This window comes from Schistosoma mansoni, chromosome 2 (genome assembly GCF_000237925.1).
Source record: "Schistosoma mansoni strain Puerto Rico chromosome 2, complete genome".
NCBI classification, from domain to species: domain Eukaryota; kingdom Metazoa; phylum Platyhelminthes; class Trematoda; order Strigeidida; family Schistosomatidae; genus Schistosoma; species Schistosoma mansoni.
In genome coordinates this window covers 9,836,563-9,864,478 of record NC_031496.1, presented here as the reverse complement: position 1 = coordinate 9,864,478, position 27,916 = coordinate 9,836,563, and the positions used below count along the sequence as shown (strand labels likewise).

The following is a 27,916-nucleotide window of genomic DNA, read 5'->3' as shown; positions in this document are numbered from 1 at the left end:
AAGAATCATAAACTTAGAATATGTAACCTATACAATTAGTACTAAATCCTATGCTCTTGAGAAAAAGTGTTTCAAATTAACTCATATTTCACTCTATTATCAAATTTACGTCTTTAGCCTACATAACAGGAAGAGTGCTCTCGATGGACAGCGATCATGTACACATGTTTAAGTAGGTTTTTAGTGATTCGTCGTTGAAGATGAAAATAAATATTTCGTAAAAGCGAAACTGAAACGTTAGAAGACCTAGTACTGTTGTGATTTTATAAGGTACAACGAACTAAGGTGTAAGCTCTATAAACAACTGAAATAGTCTTCTATGCTTAATATTATCATTTATGTTACTAGAATTATGTGATATATTTGAGCAATGCATTTAGAACAATCTGATCACACATATACTTGAAACACTTTAATATGAAAATTAAAAGGTCAACCAGACAGGTTAAGGTAAGCCGTAACAAAGAGAGTAAATAAATAAAGTACACAAAAACAATGTGATAACCACTCTGGATAATAAATCAGCATAACCAGGGTAGGTTAAGAGCAAGAACGAATTGTTTTTGAACACAAAGGGGGTTTCGATTTCCGTGTAGCCAAGGCTTCGATAAACCTTAGTATACGTCATTCAAGGCTTTTGTACAACACTACAAATGCTGACTTGATGTCAACCTTATGACCACTTTCAACCAAGTGTTTCGTTATGGAGGAAGATATCTGTCTATCCTGTGATCTTATCAAAGGGACTAATTGTTTTACATTTATGTTACGCAAAACGGCCGTTGTTTTATTGGCGGTAAGTTAACGGTTACTAATGACTCATACAAAATATCTCTCGAAAAGCTCTCAGTATTTTTTGTAGTGTCTCATTTATGTTGAGATGTTCATAACTAAGTAACGGCGTTTTACTACTCATTAGATATTAACTGGTCGACTTGGTTTTCTTCTCTCTCCAATTTTATAGTACAACGAATCGTAATAGTCATGGTGAATGCGAATGTCGATAACTTGGTTAAAATTTGTCTACCTATTTTCATTGGAATTGCCTTGCGCTCATCTACCAGTTTACATTCATATTCCGGTGAAAATAAACCACCTATGTATGGTGACTATGAAGCTCAACGTCATTGGATGGAAATCACCGTCAATTTACCTTTCACGGAATGGTATATGAATTCAACCCATAATGATTTGAATTATTGGGGGTTAGATTATCCACCTCTTACGGCATATCATAGTTGGCTGATGGGTAAACTAGCTTCTAAAATTGACCGTGATTGGGTTCAGTTGTACACATCGAGAGGTTTCGAATCTAAAGAGCATAAGTTGTTCATGCGTTATACTGTATTGGTAGCTGATTTATTGTTTTTTATACCGTCCATATTACTATATTTCTACTATGTTCTACCTAGCATAATGAATAAAGGTAATAAATCACAACAAATTGGTGGATTTTATTCAGCATGCCTAACATTAACTTATCCTGGTCTTATATTGATTGACCATGGGCACTTCCAGTATAATTGTATTAGTCTTGGTTTGTATTTAAGCGGAATCAATTTCCTCCTCCTAGAATGGGATATGCTCGGTTCTATATTATTTTGTTTAGCCATAGGTTATAAACAAATGGAACTATATCATGCGTTGCCAATTTTTTTCTATTTATTAGGCAGATGTATTTATAAGAAATCCGTGTACAGGGGATTAACACATCTAGCTAAACTGAGCTTTGTCGTTTTCTTGACAATTTTTTTGATATTTGCACCGTTTGTACTAACAACCGATTTGAGTCTTTTATTTCAAGTCGTTCGACGTTTATTTCCGTTTGATCGCGGTATTTACGAAGACAAAGTATCTAATTTTTGGTGTGCTACATCACCGCTAGTAAAGTGGCGTTCACCACTTTTTATGTCATCCTTAACACTATCGTCTACTAAACTGGTATGGGTTAGTGCTCAGCTCGTACTGATTACATGCCTTCCATCTTGTCTAGTTTTATTAAAGAAGTCTAAGAAACAAAAATTTCTGGTTTCTCTAGCGCTGTGCGCGCTAAATTTTTACTTATTTTCCTTCCAAGTTCATGAAAAATCAATTTTGTTAGTGTCTATTCCTGCTTTGTGTCTGCTACCTTTTTATCCCATATCGTCATTTTTGTTCTCCTTATGCTCTACTCTTAGTATGTGGCCGTTATTAAAAAAAGATGGTCTACAATTGGCTAGTTTATGTTTAACATGTATACATACCATCCTGGGCTGTTTTATAATACTTAAAAGTAATAATGGTGATAAACATGTTGCGGAGAGAAAGAAATTACAAAATAGTGCTACGAGTAATAATGTCACAATATCTATCATCCTTCTTATCCTTATTGGCTATAGTAGCTTGATTATCGGTGACTTATTGATCACACCTCCTGTAGCATATCCCGATTTATTTCCTTTGCTATCTTCTATATACTCCTTCACGCTGTTTTCCTTATTCATGCTCTATTGGCAGTTAGAAGTGATTTTTATGTAAAAAATTTGTGCTTAGTTTTATTTCTGAGAAAAATACATGTCCATAAAAATCGCGTTCTATACTTCGAAGTTTTGGTTTACTGGTTAACTTATTCTGTTTAGTATACACTAACATGCTTGTAATAAGATGTTTTTATAATAAGCTTTGTGACCCAATAAAATTTCGACAATGGAAGAGTTACTATTTTTACTGTAGGCAAATAGATTAACTTACACCCTAGCTCTAAACAACCAAGGATAGGGTAGGAGTAGGGGGTGGCTAGGCATGTCTCAATCACGCATCAATTTAACATCCTCATCACGTTCATCAAACTTTACCTTAACACAGATCATATACTGATCCAATCACATGTAAGCAGTGCTTCGATGAATATGTAATATTAGCAATTTCATACATCCACTTTTAAAGATCATGTCTCAAATGAACTGCTGCTTCACAAGCAAGTTGTATAGACAATAGCCAAAGAAACACATTTTATGAGTGCTTGGGTTTCGTCACTGTCTGAACCAACACTACTGGTGGAAATTCTGGAACAAGTGAAACAGGCAATACACTAACGTCAGACCAGCCATTGGTCCAGAAACAAGCATCTAGAACAGAAACGTGTTAAATGCTACTGCGTTCAGTGCTTTAGAAAAAGTGGATGCCGACTATTACTCATAAAAAGTATTCCGTATAAAAGCCTGATCGTCGATAAACTAGAGTGGGATTTTGTATCCATGATAATTTAAAGGTGGAAGGTAGATACCTAACACAGCAAATCCAAGTGGCCATTCGTCACATCCTGTAACATGTTCTAAATTTTTGGTTAAATAAACTTAAGTTGGTCGATGTAACCCCTTGACCTGCGTCCCAGTGGCGACAAATTGAGCCGAAAATTGCGACAATCTTAGTGTTTTGCTAATGCTAACCAAATGTAGTCAGTAAAACTTGATACATGTGCACATCGGTTTAATATGCCATACCCCATTGGCACGAGATGAGATTGTCAGCGCAAATCCCAAAGCAGCAAAGGTAGTATCACTATTAGTGGTAATAGAAAAATTGGAGATCGTAGATGTGGGTTAGTGGAGTAAAAGAAACATATCATTTAGAAACTCAGGATAAAACGGAAGACTACGAGTAGATACATCTGCGTCATTGTGAACTAAGTCTCAAACCACCGATTGCGGTTATCGAGAACACAACAATTAGGAGGCCTACACTCATTAACATGAATCAGTCAACTTGTCAATGACTTTATGCACTAATGCCTTATTGGTTTTTCCGCCTAACTTTCTTTAAACCTACTCCTATGCTAGACAACAATCAATTGATGTAGGTGGTTAATCGCACACACAATGCATGTCCAAAATATAAGCGAATGATCAGTTATGTCTTACAAAATGGGAAGGAATTAAGCAGAATATCCAAAGCAATATTGCTGACCAGGACCTAACAACATTTAGTTACGTGCAAAAGATAGTTTAAACACGTTAATTTATCACAGTTCATTTTGTCGAACGCGTCGACAACTTCACTTATCTTGGAAGTCTGATCAGCCCTAATGGGTTGGTGTCTGACGAAATCTCTGCACGGATTCAAAAAGCTCGTTTGGCTTTTGCCAACTTACGTCACCTATGGCGTAGACGAGATATCTGTCTATCAATTAAGAGACGAGTATACTGCGCATCAGTTCGTTCTGTTCTACTTTACGGCTGTGAAACATGGCCATTAAGAGTAGAAGATACTCGTAGGTTACTAGTATTTGACCACAGATGCCTTAGAAATATTGCTCGCATCTGCTGGGATAACCGGGTAAGTAATAGTGAGGTTAGACGCAGGGTATTAGGGAACGATGGTAAATCAGTTGATGAGGTCATGAATCTTCATCGACTGAGATGGTTGGGCCACTTGTTACGTATGCCTGAACACCGATTACCACGACGCGCAATGTTGACCAGTGTAGGGGATGGTTGGAAGAGAGTTAGGGACGGACAAACCAAAACGTGGCATCAGTCCTTCAAGTCATTAACTTCTAGTCTGAGCCATGTTGGCAGATGCAGACTACCTGGTTGGGGTCCGCGTGACTATCGTAACCAATGGTTGAAGACTCTAGGTGACATGGCTCAGAATCGATCACAATGGCGTAGGTGTATACACTCTTTATCTTCCCCTAAACCTTGAGACTAAAATTGCTTCATATCTCTCTTCCTTCCTATACTATATCCTTATATACAACCTATAATTTATATACTACTACCAACACTAAATTAACTACTATGAATCCGGTGTTGATCTTGTTGTGCTAACGAGGTATGGCAACTTGGACTGATGCATATATGTGCCTGGTCCTACGTTGTAGCTGACTGACTGAGATTCCAACTGGACTAAATGTAACTGAGTCGAAATATCGTCTCACATTAATGCACATCCATGTTAGCCAATACTGAGAAAAGTATAGTAAGTGTATTGTGCAAAGTGCCATGCCCCGAAATGCCCTGGTGCGGCCGAGAGTGGGGATAGTGCGCTCTCAAAATGCTCTCATATGGCCACGCGTATATAGCCCCTGCCAGGGAAGTCCTACTCACTACCTTGTCGTGACGGAGGTGTTGTTTACGAAATTGAGAAAACGAATGTCCGGCGCTTTGACCGGGTTGGTGGACACAGAAAGTCCACCTAGGGGAGTTGGCAAACCCTGATTCCAAACCAACGGTGTACATGGGCTCCAGTATCCTGAAGGAACGAATGGCGTACAGATCAATCGTCGGTCACCGACTACCATGGGACTGCATCTCCTTACGATGCTCCACTGCCTTGTGGATCAGATCTTTAGGTCAAAGGCTCCGGGTGTGGCCCCCTACGAAAACCACCTGCTTCAGTTCGGGCACCTAGGCAGTATCACAGCCCTCACACAAACCAAATAAGATTTGTGTGGCGCATATGTATCTGGTGTTCCTTTGTACCAATATTTATGTGCTTAAATAAAAAAGCTACCGGACCAACTATTAGTAGGGAAAATTCTGATGTAAACTTGAGACTTGAACACGATTTCAGAACATTTTTTGTTGTTATGTATTTACACTTGGAAATTTTTTAAAAGTATCATATGTAAAAACGGATGTTTTGCTGCAAAAATTTATTTCAAACGATGTAAACAAAGCCACGAATTGACTGCAGTGTGGAATTTTTGGTGGTGCCCTTTATAATAAGGGATGTGCCAACCAGTTTCTAAATTACCGTGTATGCACAAGTCACACTTTGAGGGTTTCTGAAAGATAAAATGTAAACAAAATAAGAATTAGATATATATTTAGAGAATTTATCCAGATAAAGATGAACACGTACTGAAATTCGTGAAGTCAGCTAAAACTGCAGGACGGCTGGCTGTTTATTTGAACACAACCTTGGTACAGAGGCACCGGATATGTATGCTCCACACTTTGTCATTCGATTTTTGTGAGGGCTGAAATACTGCCTGGTGGTTTTCTTACAGGGTTGCAGCGGACCTTTGACTGTACCTGAGCATTTGAGTGTGAGACTTCATATACGCTTGCGGCGACACAAATGCATTGATTCTCCAACTCAGATTCCGTACTTTACAGTGAGATGCGGTTCGGTCTGCTTGTGTATAAACCGCGTATGTCTGAAACACGCTTTATATATCAGAGGCTGATATATGTGTTCTGGGCTAGGCAAGCAGCTACTTTACAGAGGACCAATGAGGACTCAGAGTTTATTCAAGGCTGCTAGTGCTGGTTTAGCATAAGAACAAAGTCATAGAGGCTGGTATTGTGATTAGTGATATTTGACAGGCCATAGAACATAACACTAATTACTGTCCTCTCGCAGCGGGGTTATTGGATATGGAACATCTGTTTTGGTAGACGAAAAAGAAATGTTTCTTGCCTAAGCCGAGTTGGTGGTATAGCTAATCCACCTAGGGGAATTGGAAAACCTTGATTCTAAAATAATGGTGCACACGGGCTCGAGGGTGCTAAGGAAACAAGTGGTGTATGAACCTAACTTTGGTCACTCGCTACCATAGGACTGCATCTCCTGACGTTGCTCCACTGCCTTGTTTATCAGACCTCCAGATCAAAGGCTGGAGCAGCAGCCCCCTAAGAAAACAGCCTGCTTCGGTCTGGGCAGAATTCTAGTTCACACAACTCAAATAGTGCCTACAACTGGGAAAAAGTATACTCACTTCAAACGTTATTTCCATAAATTATACTAAAAACTATTCGGTATCATTCATTCTTTTTTAGATTGCGTTATTTTTCTATTTTCTTTTGTTCCCACTTTATTTTTCCATTAATTTAGGAGCTCACCTATGGTGGAGATTTTCTTCTCTAAATGGTCTCAAGTTACTGCCACCCAACACAAATACTGTACCAGCCAGTCGTTTTTGTGACCTATTGGAACTTGCTGGTTGCACGTCAGTAATTTCAAATGCACTACTTTGCGTTCTTCCACTGATTGTCAAGCATGGACTCAGATTAGTCACATCGGGGTCAGCTACTGCTGGCGTAGAGTGGTTGTGTAGGAGACTGCCGCTACTTTTGGAGCACCTATCTGGGCTTTAATCTTATCATTGTCTGCGCCAATCTTATATTAAGTTCCAATGGCTAACAAATGTATTTTCCTGAACGGGTCGATGTAACCAAACTGACTGCAGCTCCTGTTGCAACTAAGTATCACGCCGGACTAGGTCCAAGGATGGCTGTCAGCTCACAGAGGACAAGAACGTAGCGGATTTGCATGTATATAGCAAACAATTCCCTTTGAACCTAGCGAATCGGCAAAGCAAGACCAGCATATTTACAACTGAAGAACATCTGGAACACAAAACAATTGTCAACCAACACCAAGATCAGAATTTTCAATACAAATGTAAAGACAGTTCTACTGTATGGGGCGGAAACTTGGAGAACTACGAAAGCCATCATCCAGAAGATACAAGTGTTTATTAACAGTTGTTTACGCAAAATACCTGGGGTCCGTTGGCCAGACACTATCTGGAACAATGTACTGTAGGAGAGAACAAACCAGATTTCAGCGGAGAAAAAAATCAGGAAGAAGCGCTGGAAGTGGATAGGATACACAGTGAGGAGACCACCCAACTGCATCACAAGGCAAGCCCTCATATGGAATCCTCAAAGCCAAAGGACGGTTTACCGTTGTGATGTGGGTTACTTATATCCATATAAGTAGTATATGATGATGGTCAGACATAGAATATATTTCACTAGAAGATTGATAAGGAAAGAACCGAAATGGAACACAATTGGTTTGAAAACGCATGAATAATGAAATCAAAGAAGATGGACTGATATTTGCAGAAGGAACAGTCAAGATTGAGACAATTGATTGTTATTTTGCAAATTAGTTGTTTACTGTATGGTTGTCAGATTTTAGTGAGATAGTCTGTGATTTTCGTGTCAAATACATTCGATTGTCCCAACCCGTGCTCTATTCATTACACCTTGAGTTCAACGATAAACATAGATCCTTACGTAAGGAAATTGTGCAGAGTCTACCTAAGGATCGAGAAGCTTAGAAGTCGTGATGCGCTAACGAGCTGCATATGGTAACTGCTAGAAGCTTTTTTAATTCATCCAAGCCACTGGCAGCAAGAAGTCTGATGTGAGTGAAACAATCTGTGAAGCTGATGGAATACAGAAAATTAACATCTACCTACGTCCCTAAGGATAGGTAGAGTTCTCCAAGGAACAGTTCAGTTGGCAGGCGACCTCGGCGACATCGATCAGACTGTTCTGTTCTTACTGGCCAGTGTCGACTGATTGACCTGACGAGGTGAAAGTCCGCGAAGAACTCTAAACCTTGAGGCGTTACATATAACAAGGTCTAGATGACATACATCTACCCATTTTAAGGATAGCGGCAGCCTTCTCATTGTAGAGCCGCATTAGTTGTTTGCAAAATTTGGGAATTAGAGTGTTCCGAAATCCAACATTGATCCACAGTTGTCCCTATATCTAAAAAGGGTTTACGTCACCCATCAAAATCTGTAAGGGGAAATGTCTACTTCTGATTGCGTCTAAACTATTGGCCTCCGTCAACTTCGTAGATTCTAGTCGAGGATACATGGACGATATCTTCATCCTCTGCCAAATGTTACAACACCGTCATACTTATTACAGACCAACAATCGTCGTAGTTCTTGACATTAAGACCGTCCTCGATTATTTGGACAGGACTGTTCTCTGGGAGTATCCATTGAAAGGTGCGCCTGAGAAGTCAATTAACATCTTGAAAACCATAAATACAAACACCTCAGGCATAGTGAGGGCATACATTCATTCAGGCAGTTGGATTAGACAGGGTTGCCCAATCTCACCATTCCTCTTCAACTTTGTTCATCGACAACGTTCTGGAAACAGTTCAGATAGACGTAAGTGATGACGAAGTAGATCTGTTGCCTGAAGAAACTTTTCGACCAATAACTCGATTAATACTCCAACTTTTTCTGGTAAGAATAGTTGATAAACTAGTATAATAGGTCCAGTTAACAATATCTTTAATGTTACTAGACACTCAGGGAGTGAACGATAAGATATATTTGCCAAGTTGACAGTAAACTTGCGGCAAAATTACTTAAATATTCGCGCAAAAATAGACCAAGAGTTCTCTCTGTTCCTTTTTTTAAAATTTGTCCTGAGTCACTAACTGCAAACCACTACCGGCAACTTTAAAGACTATCCGGAAGCTAGAAAAAACATCTTGTTTCAGCAAGTTGTGCTGTACTTTCTTACCGTAAATAAAACACAACCAACAAAAGGAAATTGAGAATTTCGATTAAAGAGTAGGAGGATGAACAAGAGATTTCTGCTTACAAAAATCAGTATGTTTAAGATTTGTGTGAAATAAGGGGATAAATGTCTCTAGCTGTAAACTATGTCAACTATTTATTTTCAACACTCTATGAAAGCAGATCTTGAGCCACTTTTTTCCGGAGATTAAAAATTATTTGTACGCGAAATTATTTTCTTGCTGTTACATGCAAATACACCAGACAGAGCGGTTCCTATGACAATTGGGTTTTCACGTTAAATAAATGTTTTTGATACTTTGAAGTTTCTGTAACTTGATAAAATCTAAAACACAATCCTCAGGGCATTACAGTTTGATTAAGTCGGTAAAATTAATGTTACACTTTAGCACCAAGAATTTAGTTCCCGATAGTAAAGTACAATAATTAACAACTGAAAAAGTGAGAGATGGTAAGAATATCTTTGAGAAAACGACCATATTATACAGATTAACTTCAATATGGTCGAGCTACAATGAAATAATAAATCAGCTGTAATACATGCATTATAATTGTACTCCATAATAAAAGAATTCCTAGGAACACGAATTAGATCGGTACTCAGTTGCAGTAATTTTATTTTTATTTATTTGAACACATAAATATTGGTACAAAGGAACACCAGATACATATGCGCCACACAAATCTTATTTGGTTTGTGTGAGGGCTGTGATACTGCCTAGGTGCCCGAACTGAAGCAGGTGGTTTTCGTAGGGGGCCACACCCGGAGCCTTTGACCTAAAGATCTGATCCACAAGGCAGTGGAGCATCGTAAGGAGATGCAGTCCCATGGTAGTCGGTGACCGACGATTGATCTGTACGCCATTCGTTCCTTCAGGATACTGGAGCCCATGTACACCGTTGGTTTGGAATCAGGGTTTGCCAACTCCCCTAGGTGGACTTTCTGTGTCCACCAACCCGGTCAAAGCGCCGGACATTCGTTTTCTCAATTTCGTAAACAACACCTCCGTCACGACAAGGTAGTGAGTAGGACTTCCCTGGCAGGGGCTATATACGCGTGGCCATATGAGAGCATTTTGAGAGCGCACTATCCCCACTGTCGACCGTACCAGGGCAGTAATAATTGTTTTGAAATCAGTAGTCACCGACAGTAATATCTTTTTAGAAGCTTAAGATAAATTTGTATACAAAACTAGTCTTACTTGATAAATCGGACCACGATGTTGTAGTACAATTTGTCTGAGAGACTGCCACCTAGAAATTTGTTCTCCAAGTTCTGGACCTGATGAAAAACGGTATTTTTTGAATTCATCATTAGATACTATATAGCATTGTGGTCCAGACTTCATCGCCATATAGAGGAGGAATACATCGTCTTCTGACCTAAATAAGGAGAAAATGTAGTCTAGACAAAATACGACCACAAGATAAAACAAATACAATGATGTGTAGAGATATCTAATAGTATATGTACAAAGCCCAAACTTATTTAGTCACCCTAAGTCCTGTAGTTGTTTTCTGATGCATAGTATACTTAAATAGTTTCAATGAGTTGGCATTCAGAAGCACCGTTTATTTTACCTACAGGTGCCGTCGTGTGCTGTTATAATTTTTTTAATTACGACCCAGCTATCTCTATTGCTTAGTATTCCTGAACACCAATTAACTCGACAAGTCCTTAAATCAGAACACGGTTGAATAGGAAGGAAATTATATTCCAAATAACAAGGGATAGATGAAGTAAGAAGCGCAATAAGAAATACGTTAGTATATTTATAGTTTTTACATGAGAAGATTCTAGAGTCTTCTCGAAGTATCGACTAGCGCTGATTAGATAAGAATTAGAAAATCAGCGTGCACCAACACAATCGTGCATGGAACATGCTTTAACCCGCTAACATGTACATATTAACCATAAGAGGTAGTTAATAAGCATATATATATATATATATATATATATATATATATATATTTACAGACTTACGAAGAATTTGTACAGAATTTCTGAACAGAGATTCCCAACTGATTTCCTAACACTTTAATGGGATCCCAAAACCATGATTTACGTAAGGTTGTAGACTCTTTACTGACAAAACAAAAGCGCCGGAGATTGAAATCTTTGTTGATCTGCCTTAGGACCTAAACAAAAACGGTACAGAAAAAAATCACTTGTCAGATTTTTGTAGGTCTTCGAATAAAATGGTGAACAACTTAATTTTTCTTGCATTTTAAGCTGTAATTTAGAAGCCGAAAAAGATTTGTAAGATACTTATTACTTGTTTAACAGGTTAAGGCAGTCAGAATATACATCTCCACTTGTAGGCCTCCTAGGGTTACTGCTGTTTCCAAGCCTGGATAAACGGAAAGGGTAGAGCAATGAGGTCGGCAAGTCTGTCCTGTAGGAAACAACATTGCTATTTAAAAAATCTTAACCATAGAAAAAAGTCTAAACCACTCAAACTCTGCCTTGAGAGTTGAAGGATCTTGATTTAGAAGAATTTCATTTGACTAACCAGCCAACTCAATCTCATGACGGCGTCTCGATGATATAAAACGAAATCTTGAGGAGTAGGGCAAAGGTAGCCATTAAACTAGGTTATTCTATTGTTATAGATGTAGAACAAAAAGTGATAACTGCGATACCATGCGAAATTCTTACTCGCTTCAGACTCCCCGTCCCCAACTACACCATAAGTCGTATATTATGAAGAACGTTTGTTTGATCAGATCAAAGACTGAATTTACATTCAAGTTAATTCAGTTATATATGGATTCAGTAACTATTAATTGCAGTTTTGTTACCTAAGTAATTGTCACTGAATACAAAATCATAGTGAATTAATCATTACAAGGAAAATCTATTGAGAATCAAATGACTGATACAACTGGCATATACTGAAATTTAATGAATAAAAGTTACGGCAGTGCGTTGGAGTTAACTGAGCGGAAATCACCTCAAATCGATGTGAAAAATCAAGATTGGTTTCCTTCACTGTGCGCTGTCTTGAGGATGTGAAATTCAGAACAGCCAGACAGACGAATGAAATGTAAAAACACTAGACAGACTAGCTTAGGTATTACATACGACAATGTCATATAAATAATCAATTAGCTTTGGGATACATAGTTACTGCTTTTCATATTCCGTTCTAACGACTGCATTTAATTTTTTCACGAACTAGCTGTTAGTTTTAATGCTTTACGCTGTTCTGGGGAATATAGTATCCCGAACACCTACACATGAAGTCACCGCCTTTTGCGAACTATAACCGATCAAGAATAGGACCGGTTTCTTAGTCCATCTTATACATTAACAAGGATATTGATGATTAAATTAAATACCATTTTGAAATAAAATAACATGGCTTTTCAGTGAAAATGACTTGTAAATTGTCAAAATCACAACGTAATTACAAAAATAACTAAGTAAATCATAAAGATTTGAAGCGTGATGATTCTTATGAGTTATTGAAATAGATTATCGGTAATTAAAAGTTTATTTGTAATTAGCATACAAAATATGGATGCCTGTTACTTGCAGAAGTCAGAGAGAGGCAGTGTATGACTTTAATACATATGAATGTCCGAATAGTCATACATCACATTAAAAGACAGAACAGAAAATAAGAGTAGAAATAATGTATACAAGTAATAGAAAGCTGGAATGCAACAATTTTAAGACTTTTAAAGGTCTATTCCAAGTGTTTGAATCGTCTTGTTGTAGAAGGGTTGAGACTATTCAGTCTACTTTGACATGTTTCCACCTTGAACGGATTGCTTCGATATGGCAACTAATTCACGTTTTTTGTCAGCAAGATACTGGGTTTGAGTCCCGGTTCGAACACTAATACTATGATACGCGTACATCCAAATAACGACTCCTGAATATAACGAAACACGCGTCCTGGACTCCGCTAATACTATCTAACTATATTCAAGGATTTCAAATGACAATGCTTAAAATGATACTGGAGATTTAGGTGGAACATGAACAGTAGTTTGTAACGCAGACAATTAATGAACTGAGTCATTTTCTCCAACCACTGACTAACTGTCTAACTGGGATTAATCAAAACACCTAGTTACTTATACAGTTCATACTAATAAATAGAGACCAAATGAACTGCTGCAATAACGTGGTTTGAATACTTGGGAGCTTATTGCTTGTGTATGTGTTATTTGTCAGATACAGCAATGAGCAATGTCAACATCGAAAATTAATAAACTTATTTTGAAAATATAACTCTTTTTAGTAGCAGAAATATTGGCTATAAAAAAAGGTTAAATTACTAGTTTATGTAAGAACGGATGATAAACATGAGTAGTTTAGGTTACTGAACCATCAAATATAAGACATATATAAATGCAAACAACAATAATTGTTTTACAGCCACACAGTAGTAGTTTAAAGTCAAATACTAAACTACTGATACTCGAGTAGTAGCTTAGTGGCGAACTGTCATCAGAATTAATTACCTCAAGTGGTGTTCGTCAGAGTCGTCCACTCTCTCCATTCTTGTTTAACTTTATCGTTGACATGCTTTTAGAGATAACATTTTCATCATCTGAATCTCCAGGAGTTGAACTTTTATTGGGAGATTCACTTGTTGACTTGGAATGTGCCGATGACATAGTTCTATTTGGTGAGGGCGCCGACAAAATTCAGAGTCTTCTGACCACTATAAGCAACAATCCAAGAATGTTCGGGATGCGATTCTCCCCCTCGAAGTGCAAAATGTTACTTCAGGATTGGGTTGTATCGGCACCTGAACTAACGATAGGGAGTGAAATAATTGAGCATGTCGACCGCTTCATTTATCTTGGGAGTCTCATCAGCCCTTGTGGTCTGGTGTGTGACGAAATCTCAGCACGGATACAGAAGGCTCGTCTAGCTTTCGCTAACTTGCGTCATTTATGGCGTAGGCGAGATATCCGTCTACCAACCAAAGGACAGGTTTACTGTGCAATTCGTTCCGTCCTACTTTATGGCAGTGAAACATGGTCGGTAGGAGTAGAGGATATTCGTAGGTTACTAGTATTTGATCATAGGTGTCCTCGAAGCATTGCTCGTATATCCTGGGACCACCGAGTGAGTAATGCGGTTGTTAGGAAACTGGTACTAGGTAAGGATGGCAAACCAATCGATGAAGTAGTGAAACTTTATCAGTTTAGATGGCTGGGACACGTGTTACGTATGTCCAACCACCGACGTGCAATGTTTTGTGGTGTAGGAGTAGGTTGGAAGAAAGCTAGGGGTAGCCAGACTAAAACGTAGCACAAATCCATGAAGTCACTGACAATTGGACTGAGCCATGTTGGTAGGTGTAGACTACCTGGTTGGGACTCGCGAGACGATAACAACTGATGGTTAGAGACCTTGAATGACATGGCTCAAAATCATTTGCAATCACGAAGGCGCATCCACTCTTTGTGTTCTCCCAAATTCTAATCTTCTGAATTCTTCATGTCCCTATCTTTTTTCTCTTTCCAAACTTATTTCACTGGATTATACTCCTTGAAGAACATCTTCAAATCCTAATCTTTCGGATTACTGCTTATACTCTTACTACTTCTACCACTATGGGATTTGAATCGACAACTGTATCTCTGTGCTAATGTGGTATGGCAACTTGAACTGATGTACGTACGTACGAAGTTCTATGTTGTGACTGACTTTTAACTTGCATGTGGTATATTAGAACCCTGATCTACTCGCTTCGGTTTGAGAATACGGATTGTATTATTAACCTCCACACGATATAGCGTAGCTAAACACTGAACACATAAACCTGTACATGACAATTTGTGCTGAGAGCTTCAGTAAACAATGGAAATAGTTAAAATTGGTGAGTTACTTGTTAAGCAAACTAAAGTTACCTGAGCAACCTGTAATCCTGCCGCATCGAAGGGAAATTTGCGGATATTTATAAGATTCATAAAATCGATAATACAGTCTAAGGGTTCACTTTGAGAATCAATAAATCGTTTTAGAGTCATAACTTCACTCGATGTTGCTGTTAGATATAAACTTTTAATATCTGTCCCCTGAAATTGGTAAAACAAGATCAAATTCTAAAAATGCGCACATTACCTTTATCACTGTTTCATAAAATGTATCAGCCATTTGGGAAAAAGGAAACTGTGACATGTCTGGTGGTGTTAGATTTTTTCTGCATACTGAACATAAATAGCCTCTATAGAAAATTTACGGTTATACAGGGGATTCATAATAACTTAATAACTAACCTATTAACAAATGCAGATAAATCTCCTGACCAACGTTCATGCTTCAAATTTGCAAACCAACGTTGAATACATTCAGCAATCTCATAAGTAATAATCCATCGATGTGTTTTCATTATTTCAAATAACTGACTGACTAAATGAACAGATTCTTCTTCTTCTAGCCCATTTAACTTATTAAAAAAGTCATAGAAAACATTTTCTCGTGGTGAACCATTTAATTTGTGCATACATTCAAAAAAAGAAGAGAAAGTGTCAAATTTTAAGGCAGAAGAACACATATGTTCATAAATTGCCGAATTATCACATTTTCTCCATTCTGAGGACGATAATAATTCAAATATGTCTCTCCAAAACGGTGTCTGTGCTACTGATTTCGCCATATCATCTTGAAAAACCTTTTTTTCTATGGGATTTAATCGAAGCAAAATATAGTCATACAAACTTTTGAATTCAGTATGACGCTGTTGAATACCTAACAATTTTAATGTACACATTAACGTAACATTGCTATGTTCATTTTTATGGCTAAGAATGTAGTTGGTTAATGATCTTCTTAATTCAGGACAGTCATTATACATAGTGTAGTTCAGAAGACAAGGCCAAAATGATAAGTGAGTTGAATGTAAGTTGTTGTTCATATCTCTACAATCACTAACTGAAACAGTAAAATCACCTAATGGTGATAAAACAGAGTTAATGTATGATCTCGAAATGTTCTGCTTTGCTAAATTTTCAAATAATGTGGTAATTTTATAATTTGGTTTACTGCAAAATCTTCCCTGAATATTATATATACAATAGTTGTAGAAATGAGACTTTTGATAAAATAAACGATACATTCGATAAGCTGACATATTTTTTCAAGTCATCATAAAGAAATTCATTGGCTCAGTAGTAAAGTGAAACATCATAGTTTTTCAAATTCCACCACAAAGCTTATTGTGTGACGTAACTAGGAATGCCTGAAAAAAAAGAAAATAAGTAATACGCATATTTATATTATCATTATTGTACATTTATAGCTTTTCGATACTGGTAACAAGTGATGGTAATACATAAAAAAGCAGCTCGAAAATTTTAGACTTACATGTTCACAGTTAACATACAATTATTAAATTAGTGATTAAATTTGTCGACTTTCAAATACCGATCGGTTGATTCATATTCCATCTCATCTATTTTACTTGTGACAAACGGACACTATCACCAGCCGTCACAAACTGAGTGATTTGAAGTTAGAAACTCAAACATGTTTACTCTGTAACATTAGAAAACATTTTACAAACAACTATCAATTTGATCCTAACGCGGCTTTTTAGAACGAAATCTGCCAAAACACACGCAAAAAAACGAATGAACTAAGTTTTTTATATTAGATATGAGAGTTTATTTATTTAAACACATATATTGGTACAAAAGGGCACCAGATACATATGCGCCACACAAAATAATGAAAGTAGGAAGAGAAGGGATGAAAAGATAAGGCGGACTGAAATGTACAACCAGAAGACTCTTTCAGTTAAGAAAGTTAGAACCACTCTTTATGAAGAAAGTAAAAGAAGGTTACAGCAGGTTCGCCACTGGCTTCTATTCTGAGCCATATCTGATAACGTCTCTAGCCACTGTGTTGCACCATCTCTCGGACCCCAGCTAGGGAGTCGTGAAGGACCAACAGAAGCTAGCCCTTTGCAGCTCTCTTTCATGCCACGACACCATGTCATACACTGACCTCCTCTCCGCTTTTTTCAACCAGTCCCAGAGTCGGCAAATAATGCACGACGTGGAAGTCTCTGGGACGACATTCGTAGAACATGTCCAAGCCACCGAAGTCGGTGTTTCAAGATGGTGACACCAATTGAATTATCGTCTCTGCGCCCGAACACACGATGCCGAACCTCTGCATTACTAACATGGTGTTGCCACTGGATGTCAGAAATCCTTCGGAGACAACGATAATCAAACACACAGAGACGTCTAACATCCTCAACTCGGAGAGACCAGGTTTCACAAGCATAGAGCAAAACTGCTCTCACCGACGCGTTGTAGATCCGACCTTTTACAGCCAGACTAACATCACGAAGGCGCCAAAGATGGCCCAGATTGGCATAAGCCGCTCTGGCTTTCATTATACGTGCATCAATCTCATCACTCACGCCACCACCAGTACTTATATAGCTACCTAGATACACGAACTTCTCAACTACTCCAATCTGCTCACCATCCAGGGTGAGTACAGGGTTAGAATCCTGCCAGTCTTGTAGGAGTACTTTGCACTTGGAGGGTGCAAAGCACATGCCGTACCTGCGGACACTTATTGCCAACTGATTAAGTGCAGATTGCATGCCTTGGGCATTATCGCACAGTAAGACAATATCATCCGCATACTCGAGGTCAAGAAGTCGTTCTCCAGGCAGCATATCCACACCGCCATTACTTACATCCATCAGAGCTGTTTCCAGGATGTCGTCGATGGCAAAGTTGAAAAGGAATGGTGAGATCGGGCAACCCTGCCTAACTCCACTGCTCGAATGGAACAAGGGAGAAAGGTGGTTGTATGCCCTCACTCTGCCTGAGGTGTTCATATACAGGGCCTTTAAGATGTTAATGAACTTCTCAGGCACACCCTTCTTCAATAGACAATCCCAGAGAACAGTCCTGTCCAACGAATCGAAGGCCGCCCTGATATCAAGAAACACTACGATTGTTGGCCTGCGATAAGTATGACAGTGTTCTAACATTTGGCGGAGGGTGAAGATGTGATCAATGCATCCTCGACCAGAACGAAAACCAGCCTGCTCCTCGCGAGTCAATCGTTCTCGGGTTTTAAACAACCTACGAAGAATGACAGAAGCCAATAGTTTGGACGCAATCGGAAGTAGACTTATCCCCCGATAGTTGTTACAGGAACAACGTGAACCCTTTTTAAAGATAGGGACGACTATTGACTCATTCCATGATGTTGGAACACTTTCTTCCTCCCAAACCTTTGCAAACAACGCAGTCAGTTCCTTAGCCAGAAAGTCACTACCATCTTTAAAAAGAGCCGGAGGTAAGTCATCTGGGCCCGGTGATTTGTAGCGTTTCAAGAGTTGGAGTTCCTTGCGGACTTCCGAGATATGCCCCCAAATGCCCTGGTACGGCCGAGAGCGGGAAGAGTCCTCTCCCTCTCGAAATGCTCTCACATGGCCACGTTCTTGCAACCACTACAAGGGAAGTCCTACTCACTGCCTTCTCGTAGCGTGGGTGTTGCTTACGAAAGTGAGAGGACGAAAAGAGAATGTCCGGCACTATAACCGGGTTGGTGGACACGGAAAGTCCACCTAGGGGAGTTGGAAAACCCTGATTCCAAACCAATGGTGCACATGGGCTCCAGTATCCTGAAGGAACAAATGGCGTAAGAACCAACCGTTGGTCACCGGCTACCATAGGACTGCATCTCCTCACGATGCTCCACTGCCCTGTGGACCAGACCTTTAGGTCAAAGGCTCGGGGTGTGGCCGCCTAAGAAAACCACCTGCTTCGGTTTGGGCACCCGGGCAGTATCACAGCCCACACACAAATGACAAATGACAGATATGAGAGTAACGGCTATCGAGTGCCCCTCAATACTTTATATCTCAACCCTGTGAGGACGAATGCAACATGTGAGGAATTCATCTGTTTCGGATTACACTCAACATTCAATTTTAATAAATCCGATTGATTTTAAGGATGATAATCCACAAAATTGATTAAGAGACTTTAAAATCCATTCACCATAAACAAAAATTGAATTGTGTAGTTATGATGGAACTGAAAATGGTATGAGTTGAAAATACTATTCCTGGGTTTGAAAAAAAACACTCGATATTAAAATACTGGGGTATTTAACAGCAATATATTATTTACATCTTTAAAATAACCTGCTTTAAGTTGATACTTATGGAAAGTATAACAAATGTAGTGAAGTGAAGATACTATATACATTATTTCTATTCGGAAAGTAATTTTTGCAGGATATAAAAGTTCACGTCTTTTTGAGACTTCTCAACAAAACATGTGATAAAAGTCTCCTTAGTCCCTTAACCCGATCGGAAAACCCAGTAACAAATAGATAAAATAATTAATGGCAAATTAAATGGGGTCATGACGGTGACTAAATACATTCAAGTTAATTCAGTTATATATGGATTCAGTAACTATTAATTGCAGTTTTGTTACCTAAGTAATTGTCACTGAATACAAAATCATAGTGAATTAATCATTACAAGGAAAATCTATTGAGAATCAAATGACTGATACAACTGGCATATACTGAAATTTAATGAATAAAAGTTACGGCAGTGCGTTGGAGTTAACTGAGCGGAAATCACCTCAAATCGATGTGAAAAATCAAGATTGGTTTCCTTCACTGTGCGCTGTCTTGAGGATGTGAAATTCAGAACAGCCAGACAGACGAATGAAATGTAAAAACACTAGACAGACTAGCTTAGGTATTACATACGACAATGTCATATAAATAATCAATTAGCTTTGGGATACATAGTTACTGCTTTTCATATTCCATTCTAACGACTGCATTTAATTTTTTTCACGAACTAGCTATTAGCTCAGATTTAAAATTTTATTATCTTTAACAAGTTGGGTAACAATTCTCCCCGTATGATAATTATAGAAAACTCCAGTTTTGAGCGAAGTATCCACTGGATTTTTAAGAAGCCTTCTATAACTATGTTTTCGAGGCTGTTTTTCAGAAATGAACTTTTTATGGAGTTTTATGTTACTGTCATATTATATGATAAACTTTATAGAGCGAAGGCGAAAAGTCTTAGGTTGGTGATAAGATTAAGAAATTTGCTAGCAGTATACTAAGTCTAGGTGTAGTTGTTCACCTGAGTTTATAAGAATAGAGCAGTGACAATACGTTTTACTTAGTATGTGACGATTCACAACCCAGTTTTTACAACTAATCAACAATTGAAAAGCTCTCAAACTTATCAATTTTGACGGCTGCTTATACAGCAAGTAAATGAACTCCCGAACAGAGAACTTTTTGAAATGATATTCTTGGATTCCTAAATAGTATTAACAAATAGCTTTATGGAAATTATACTTCGATTCCCAATTATACATGTAAATTTGGAAGGATTGGGATCAAGTAACGACAATATTTTGTCATGAATGTGCTCTCAAAATTTTGCATGTTCACACTTCAAGAACCGGATTTCTGACCAGCAATTACGTAGTTATTCTACAGTAGATAGGCAGTACAATATTTTAAGCGAGCGAAGATAAGGTGCGAGATACTTCCAACTGCTACGAACCTAGTGAAAGTACTGATTCCGAAACTAAAAAGCATTACATGGTGCACCAACCATTAATCTACATTTTGAGTGAATTAAGTAGACAATTTTTTATACATCCTTAAGATGAGACTACCTTATAGATTAAATAAAAACGTAGTGACATGTGACTCAATATCACTTATGGTGGTGTTTTAGAATTTCATGATTTTGCAGAACATTAATAAATACACAAATGTTAACTTTTAGACGTTTAACAAAACAATACAAGCCTTGTATTTGCAAATGTACTTTCAGATACTTATATGCAGATAGTTTGGAGTTACCAACTATTACTCCTATACTGAAAGAATTGAGTGGATTACATGGCATCCACCAATGTCAACGGATTTTCCAAGTAGCAATATGCAGAAAATCATTCACCTAGTTATGGGAAGTATGGACTTCTAGTCGAGAAAAACGTGATTACAGTCAGGTAATTGCAATAAGTACATACGTTTTTAACCGTCATTAAATGACATTGGATGAATGAGAAGTAAAGACGAACACAATGTTATCGCAAGTTGCTGACCTCGTGATGTTTAAAAAAATTCTCCGAATCTCTAATTTTACTCAACAGCATCTGTTGCCACACAAAATTTAGTCAATTTTCCGGTGGAATGTATTCTTATGATTTTAGAGATCCGTCAAGTATAACAGAAAACGGTGCCAAAGGTAAAACATAGAATAACGGCATACTAATAATCAGAATCGCTATTTAGGAACTACAGAGCAATGTAATAGACTGAGTCAAATTCATGTTGACTTTGAAAACCCCGATAAACATAACAGGAACAACAAAATCTAACCAACTAAAATAACTGGTTTAGGCGACGAATTGTTAATCGGAAGTTAGATCAAGTACGAAACATAAATTTGTGTGTGAAAACATCCCAAATGAGTTTCTGAGTGACTAGTTTCTAAAAGCCTTTAAAGAAAGTGATATCAATCTATTAAGAATGACGTGATACACTTTTTGCCATGATTACGTGGAGTGTTTATAGTTATAAAGTATATGAGAAAGGCAGAAAATCCTCAAATCCAATCGTAAATTAACAGCTTAGAATAAGGCTATCTGGTAAATTTACAGGCCCCGTCTCCGATGTAATGGAAATTTATTTGTTTATTCAAACGCATTAACATTGGTACAAGAGGACACCAAATATATATGCGCCACAAACCATTCGATTTGTGTGAGGGCTGTGATACTGACCAGGTGCCCAGACTGAAGCAGGTGGTTCTCTTAGGGGACCACACCCCGAGCCTTTGACCTAAAGATCTGATCCACAAGGCAGTGGAGCATCGTAAGGAGATGCAGTCCCATGGTAGCCGGTGACCAACGATTGATTCACATGTCATTTGTTCCCTCAGGATACTGGAGCCCATGTGCACCATTGGTTTGGAATCAGGGTTTTCCAACTCCCCTAGGTGAACTTTCCGTGTCTACCAACCTGGTTAAAGCGCCGGACATTCTCTTTTCGTCCTCTCACTTTCGTAAGCAACACCCACGCTACGAGAAGGCAGTGAGTAGGACTTCCCTTGTAGTGGTTGCAAGAACGTGGCCATGTGAGAGCATTTCGAGAGGGAGAGAGGACTCTTCCCACCCTCAGCCGTACAAGAGCGCTTGGAGGAAACTGCCTACAGAGAAATTATTATTGACACATACTATTGTACGACGAACAGAACATTGAGAAATATCTGGAAGAAAATTTACGGTTTGAGACAAGGTTTATTTGGGCAAAAAGGTATTTCAGGTGTTCCAACATGAATTTTCTGAGTGATGAAAGTGCTACACTAAGAATGCTTTCCACTTTCATCAGTTCTTGGACAAGAAATATAATGTTGTATTGCTAGCTGTATTAAAATTTCGCCTCAGAGATCATGTACATAACAAACGTAAGAGCTGTAGGAACCAGAAGTATGGAGTAATTTCGAGTGTTGAATACCTACATGTTTATATGTAGTTGATTTCGAGTTTGAATCCTGTTCACTCCTATTTCACATTTGACCCTGTTATAACAGGGTCAAATGTTTGGCGTGGAACTGCTGGCAGAATAAGTACAGGTGCGCAATCACGAGTACTGATTGAAGTTGTCACTGATACTCAAAAAATTACAAAGGTGAGTTTAGGACAAAAAGAAAACCAAGAGTGGGAACAAAAATGAGAACTCCAAACGCACGATAACACTAAAAGTTACGCTCAAGCTTGACTCACCTTACCAAATATCTCGCATCACATTCAAACAACAAGTTATCTGGATTGGTTGACCTTCCGGCTCCCATAATTATCTTCACCTATGATAGCAGGTCTATCAATTTGTTTTTATCCTTGCTGAAAGTCTCACCATTAAGACCCGGTTTTATCTCGAAAAAATTCATCCGCGGAGCTAACCCATTATTTTTTCATACAGTGTTGCAATTATCAATCAGTCGGTTCGATAAGCCGAATGCCAATCTAAGTGTATTAAGCACTAGGTTTCAAGCTTTGTCATAATAGTAAGTGTTATATGGAGGACAAAAATATGATATGTTAGCTATCTAGTAATAATCCGAAAAAAGGGACATCCTTATTGTAGCACCTGTTATGATGTGGTTATTTTGAGTGATTGAGAGCGATGATCAGCAAATTTTTCTGTAATTAGGATGATTGTCTCCCGAATGAACCTGACTGTGGTGTACCCAGAACTGGCTTACATTACATTCGGCGTTCCAGGTGGCGTGAGTGGGAGTCCTTTTGCGCATTGTTGCATATTTACAACTGAAGAAAGTTCTTCCAAATATCGACTAAATCGTTTCACCATACCACTATTTCGAACCGCATCGATCCCAAAAGTTCGACTGAAGCCTGGAATAATCCGAATTTAAGTTGGTTTGTACAGTCTAACGTATTAGCTGATAACAATTATTATTATTATTATTATTATTATAAGTAACATGGGGCATGCCAGTTTATAGGCGAGATCAAGTTAATTCAGATGCTACATGCCTTAATTTACTAGGTTGCTCAGGTATGTGGATAAGTTATAACGCACATGAGCAATCAAAACAGATGACAAATTTTCATATGTCAGAATATTAATGTCTAATATGAGAGTTAGAGAGCTTTGTAGGGGTTGCTTTGCGACAAATAATTGGTGGTTGAGAATTACTGGAATTGAAGCCCATATCAGTCAGTCGAAGTCGTGGATCCCAGATAAATTCCGGCGGTGTAAGTGATGGCGCAGGACAAAGTAGTACGTTACACGAAAGTTTTCGGCGGTATACCATGAGGGTGCTAAAAAAGAGAGGGGGAAAGGAAGGACGAGAAGCAGACTAGACAGTGTTCATGACTAGTGAAGTTTAGTCACTTGTGAAGGAGCAATATGGCTATGACTACTTAAACTCATTCTCTTTTATTAGGTCGATTTCTAAGCAAGTATATTTCATCGGGTCAAACAAAACAAGCCAAAGTATGGCGATGAATGGACAAGGAACTATAGGAATGAAGGTAACTGAAAAAGAAGCTTGAAGCTCAGGATTATATAAAGTTTTAGAATTTAGTAAGGAAAACACAATGTTTAAATACCAACTGGCTTTTCTCCCGTCGTTAATATTATGACTTGTTTTCATTGTCATAACTTACGTAGTCACAAGTGGACTCATATTTAGCGTATCTGTCCAGTCGTGCTTGCAGTAGAATTTCTTGGTAGAAAGTGAAACCGATTCAAGGCCGGAGACATGATTCAATGAGGTGTTTGACATAAGAAATTAGCATCAATACCATTGGTTCGTGATATCCCACTTGACTATGAGAGGCCGTGATTAAACTAAATGAGTAACTAGTTTCTACCCCATTGTTTGAAGAAAGCGTATAATATAGTTTCAGCAGGAATGATGCTTCTTGCCACTAATATGAAGTTAGTATATAGAACTATCCATTCAACTCTGGCAGGACTATATTAAGTGGAAATGAACGTAATTGAAACGTTCATCTGGTGTATCAGAGAAACCTGGAAGTTATTTGGTGTCCATTTACACCATGTTTCGCCCGAACTAAGTACCGATGTCCTTGATCGATCAAATCCGTCTCATTTTGGGTTGACGAAATTGTCTGATATTGAGCTGAGTGGTTGCTTGATTACATGAATGGGACGAGTAGTGCAAAATATTGAAAATACTGTGACAACATTCTTTCGGTATGACTAAGAGATCTTGGCCAGTAGATGAGTTTTAAAAAAAGGACAAATATAATGGGACGGCTGGGAGTATTTGATGAAAAATTTTCAAAAATTCCGGGTCTGTTGCACAGGCACTATACTTATTGTCGAGGATATTAGAATAATCATCCACTCCATTCAAAAGTTTGATGATGCTGAACCAGCACTTCTTGAACCCCACTATAGGGTCGTGGTGCAATTCATATGTAGGCAAGGACAAAGAAATGCCCCTATAACCTTAAGGGACGCTTAAAGAAGAGCTAATAACCGGTAGCTTTCAATCTAATTCATAGGTTATGCCACTGAGTGCAAAAAGACACGTTTCCTCATCTGATTGAATATTGGTGCTTGGTATGACAAATCCACTACAATCCCGTTCCTTATTTTTCGTAGTTTCTGTAGTTTCATTGCAACGGAGGTTCTCTGGTAGTCTGTTCTATATGGTTGAGTAGCGAATCGTGAAAAAATTCCGGCATAAGTTAGTGTAGGTTCTCAGAATCGCGAAGATATTCGCGTTATTGCCTAGGTTAAGGAATGATGCCATAGAGTACGAAAAGGTGGACGCCGAATAATATGAAATACTGTTCATGAGCCGATAGATAAAGACGAGGTTCAATTTGATACGCCTGATCTGGAGAGGTTCTAACTTGAGTTGCTGATATCTGTAGTGATAATTCCTGTTGTCAGGATACCTCAAAACATCTTCAGTGAACCTTCTTTGAACAACTTCAAGAGTGTTTAGGATACACATACACAGTAAAAATCTCAATTCGATGTTATTGAAGTTTATCATTATGAATGCGACGAGCTTGCTGGCTTTAGGTACCTGAAAAGTTCAGACTGTTGCTATATCTCCAACCCAAACCACGAAGTGTTGAGAGGTTTCACTGCATGTTTGTGTATAGATAGATTTAGGTTGAGGCAGCGGCCAATGTGAATAAATCCACTTTTGTAAACATTCAGTGATAGGTTTCATGACAATCCAATCGGGTAACTTGTTTATTTCTCTTTGGATTACCTCTGAAATATAGCTTTCTTCAATGGGATAAGAAAATGAAGGGCCGCTTTTGAGTCATCGGCAAAGAGGAAAGGTTTGCCACATTGGAAGAGAGAACACACGTCATTGCTGAAAAGCAGAAAGAGTAATGGGCGAATCACACTTCTTTGTATAACTTTACTAATACATTCACAGGTTTAGAGTAAAAAAATCCAAAGCGGACGATATGGCTATGTTCTGCCAAAAAAGAGTTGAGCCTAGATGAAAGGGGATCTCATATTCGAAATGAAGAAAGCTTTCGATGAAGTTTTTGTGAGACGCAGTCGAGTCCTTCATGTGGGATCGAGGATGTGTAACAGCTCAGGTTGGTTGGTTAAGAGTTGACCCCAAACAACCAAGCATATGCTAAAACAGTATTGTTCAAGTATTCATTCACTTCCTTACCTTTTGTAAGCGTTATATTCCCTACTATCTTATATGGAATGTTGAGAGCCTTTGTTTGTCTGAACAGATAATCCCACGCTCCACTGTGACTGCGCGAAGATCGAAATAAAGACCTATTCACTACTTCTCTGGTTTCTTCTATCAATAGCACGAGGGTTACCTATAGGCACGAAAGTGGTGAGCCCTTTTTGAACACAATTTAACCTCATTTCTGATATTAATTTTTTTTTTTTTACTTAATCGTAAAAGTAGACCGGATTATCCGTAAACTAAGTTGAGTATATAACTAGTTTATTCCGTATTATCTTAAGTTATTCGTGTTATAGTAACCATTTTTCGTGCTAACTTTATTGCTATATTTGTCACATACCTCATGTCAGACTCAATAGAAACCCATAATCTGGAGGATTTGTCACCAGTGGTGATAGACACTGTTATAACTACGAAATCCCGACTTCCAGAATTTGATCGTAGTGATCCTGAGTTGTGGTTTGCTCAACTAGAGCATTATTTCACAAGACACAATATCAAATCTGAAGGGATTCGCTATAGAGACTTGTGTTCTATCCTTCCTCCTTCAGTTGCCAAAGAAGTCCGTGACTTGATTTTAGATCCACCATCACCACAACCATACACCATCTTAAGACGAGAGATAATAAACCGTTTATCATTATCAGATAGTCAAAGAATCCAAAGACTTTTTCAAGGTGAAACACTAGGTGATCGGTCGCCGTCACAGTTTTTGCGTCACCTCCAAGTGTTAATGGGTGATAACACGGTGGGTGAAGCAGTCCTAAAACAAGGATGGATACAAGCTCTCCCATGCTACGTCCAACACTGTTTGGATGCACAAGATCCTGAAACCTCATTATCTCATTTAGCGCGTATAGCCGATAGAATAATGGAGAGAGGTCCTCCAACTGGACCAGGCACAATAAATCACACACAAAAAGTAGAATCAGCAAAAGACCCCGTCATAGAAGGACTCATTGCGAGTGTTAAGAGTCTCACTGAGGCTGTCACCAGAATGCAAATGGGTCATAGAAACAGGAGTAGGTCACCACAACGACCACGATCCAAGTCACAAAACAGGTCACAAATGTCCAGACAACCTGGGCAGTTTTGTTGGTACCACTGGAAGTTTGGTGTCAACTCAACCAAGTGCATGCAACCATGCGCCTGGCCTAAGCATAATTCTAAGACAGCGGGAAACGAGTAACCCCTCCCCAGGTCGCGACGACTGAGGAGGGGCGCCTAAACAGTCGCTTGTTTTATGTTAGAGACAGAAACTCTGGCTTGAATTTCTTGGTGGATACTGGCGCTGCTCTTAGCATCATCCCTCAAAATAAAACTGAGATTAGTCGAGAAACATCATCAATTACACTTCAAGCTGCAAATAAAACTAAAATTGCGACATTTGGGC

General features: G+C 38.5%; 3 protein-coding genes across 3 annotated transcripts; 2 read left to right on the top strand and 1 right to left on the bottom strand.

Moving 5' to 3' along the window:
- Positions 1 to 984: 984 nt before the first annotated feature.
- On the top strand, positions 985 to 2,575 carry Smp_096910 (dolichyl glycosyltransferase; the record flags this gene model as incomplete). Its single annotated transcript, XM_018795619.1, has 1 exon — positions 985 to 2,575. The coding sequence occupies one exon, from the start codon at positions 985 to 987 to the stop codon at positions 2,515 to 2,517; it is 1,533 nt and encodes a 510-aa protein (XP_018649914.1). The 3' UTR covers positions 2,518 to 2,575.
- A 3,049-nt stretch (positions 2,576 to 5,624) lies between these two features.
- Smp_096900 (hypothetical protein) lies at positions 5,625 to 16,497 on the bottom strand. The gene is made up of 6 exons (XM_018795618.1): positions 15,536 to 16,497; positions 15,381 to 15,483; positions 15,167 to 15,334; positions 11,274 to 11,428; positions 10,492 to 10,672; positions 5,625 to 5,767 (listed from the first exon to the last, which is right to left on the bottom strand). Exons 1-6 carry the CDS (start codon positions 16,387 to 16,389, stop codon positions 5,636 to 5,638), a joined length of 1,593 nt encoding a protein of 530 aa, XP_018649913.1. The 5' UTR covers positions 16,390 to 16,497; the 3' UTR covers positions 5,625 to 5,635.
- A 10,369-nt stretch (positions 16,498 to 26,866) lies between these two features.
- Positions 26,867 to 27,712, top strand: Smp_126570 (hypothetical protein; the record flags this gene model as incomplete). The annotated part of the gene is made up of 1 exon (XM_018795617.1): positions 26,867 to 27,712. One exon carries the CDS (start codon positions 26,867 to 26,869, stop codon positions 27,710 to 27,712), a length of 846 nt encoding a protein of 281 aa, XP_018649912.1.
- Positions 27,713 to 27,916: the final 204 nt, after the last annotated feature.

What these genes read in the sequence shown, in the direction of transcription:
- Smp_096900 (XM_018795618.1), bottom strand. Translation starts at nt 16,389, where the DNA reads ATGTCAGCTTATCGAATGTATCGTTTATTTTATCAAAAGTCTCATTTC. An exon ending in TTTATGAAACAGTGATAAAG is followed by an intron (nt 15,335 to 15,380) that starts GTAATGTGCGCA and finishes TACCAATTTCAG; the next exon opens with GGGACAGATATTAAAAGTTT. An exon ending in CAGGATTACAGGTTGCTCAG is followed by an intron (nt 11,429 to 15,166) that starts GTAACTTTAGTT and finishes GTTTTTGTTTAG; the next exon opens with GTCCTAAGGCAGATCAACAA.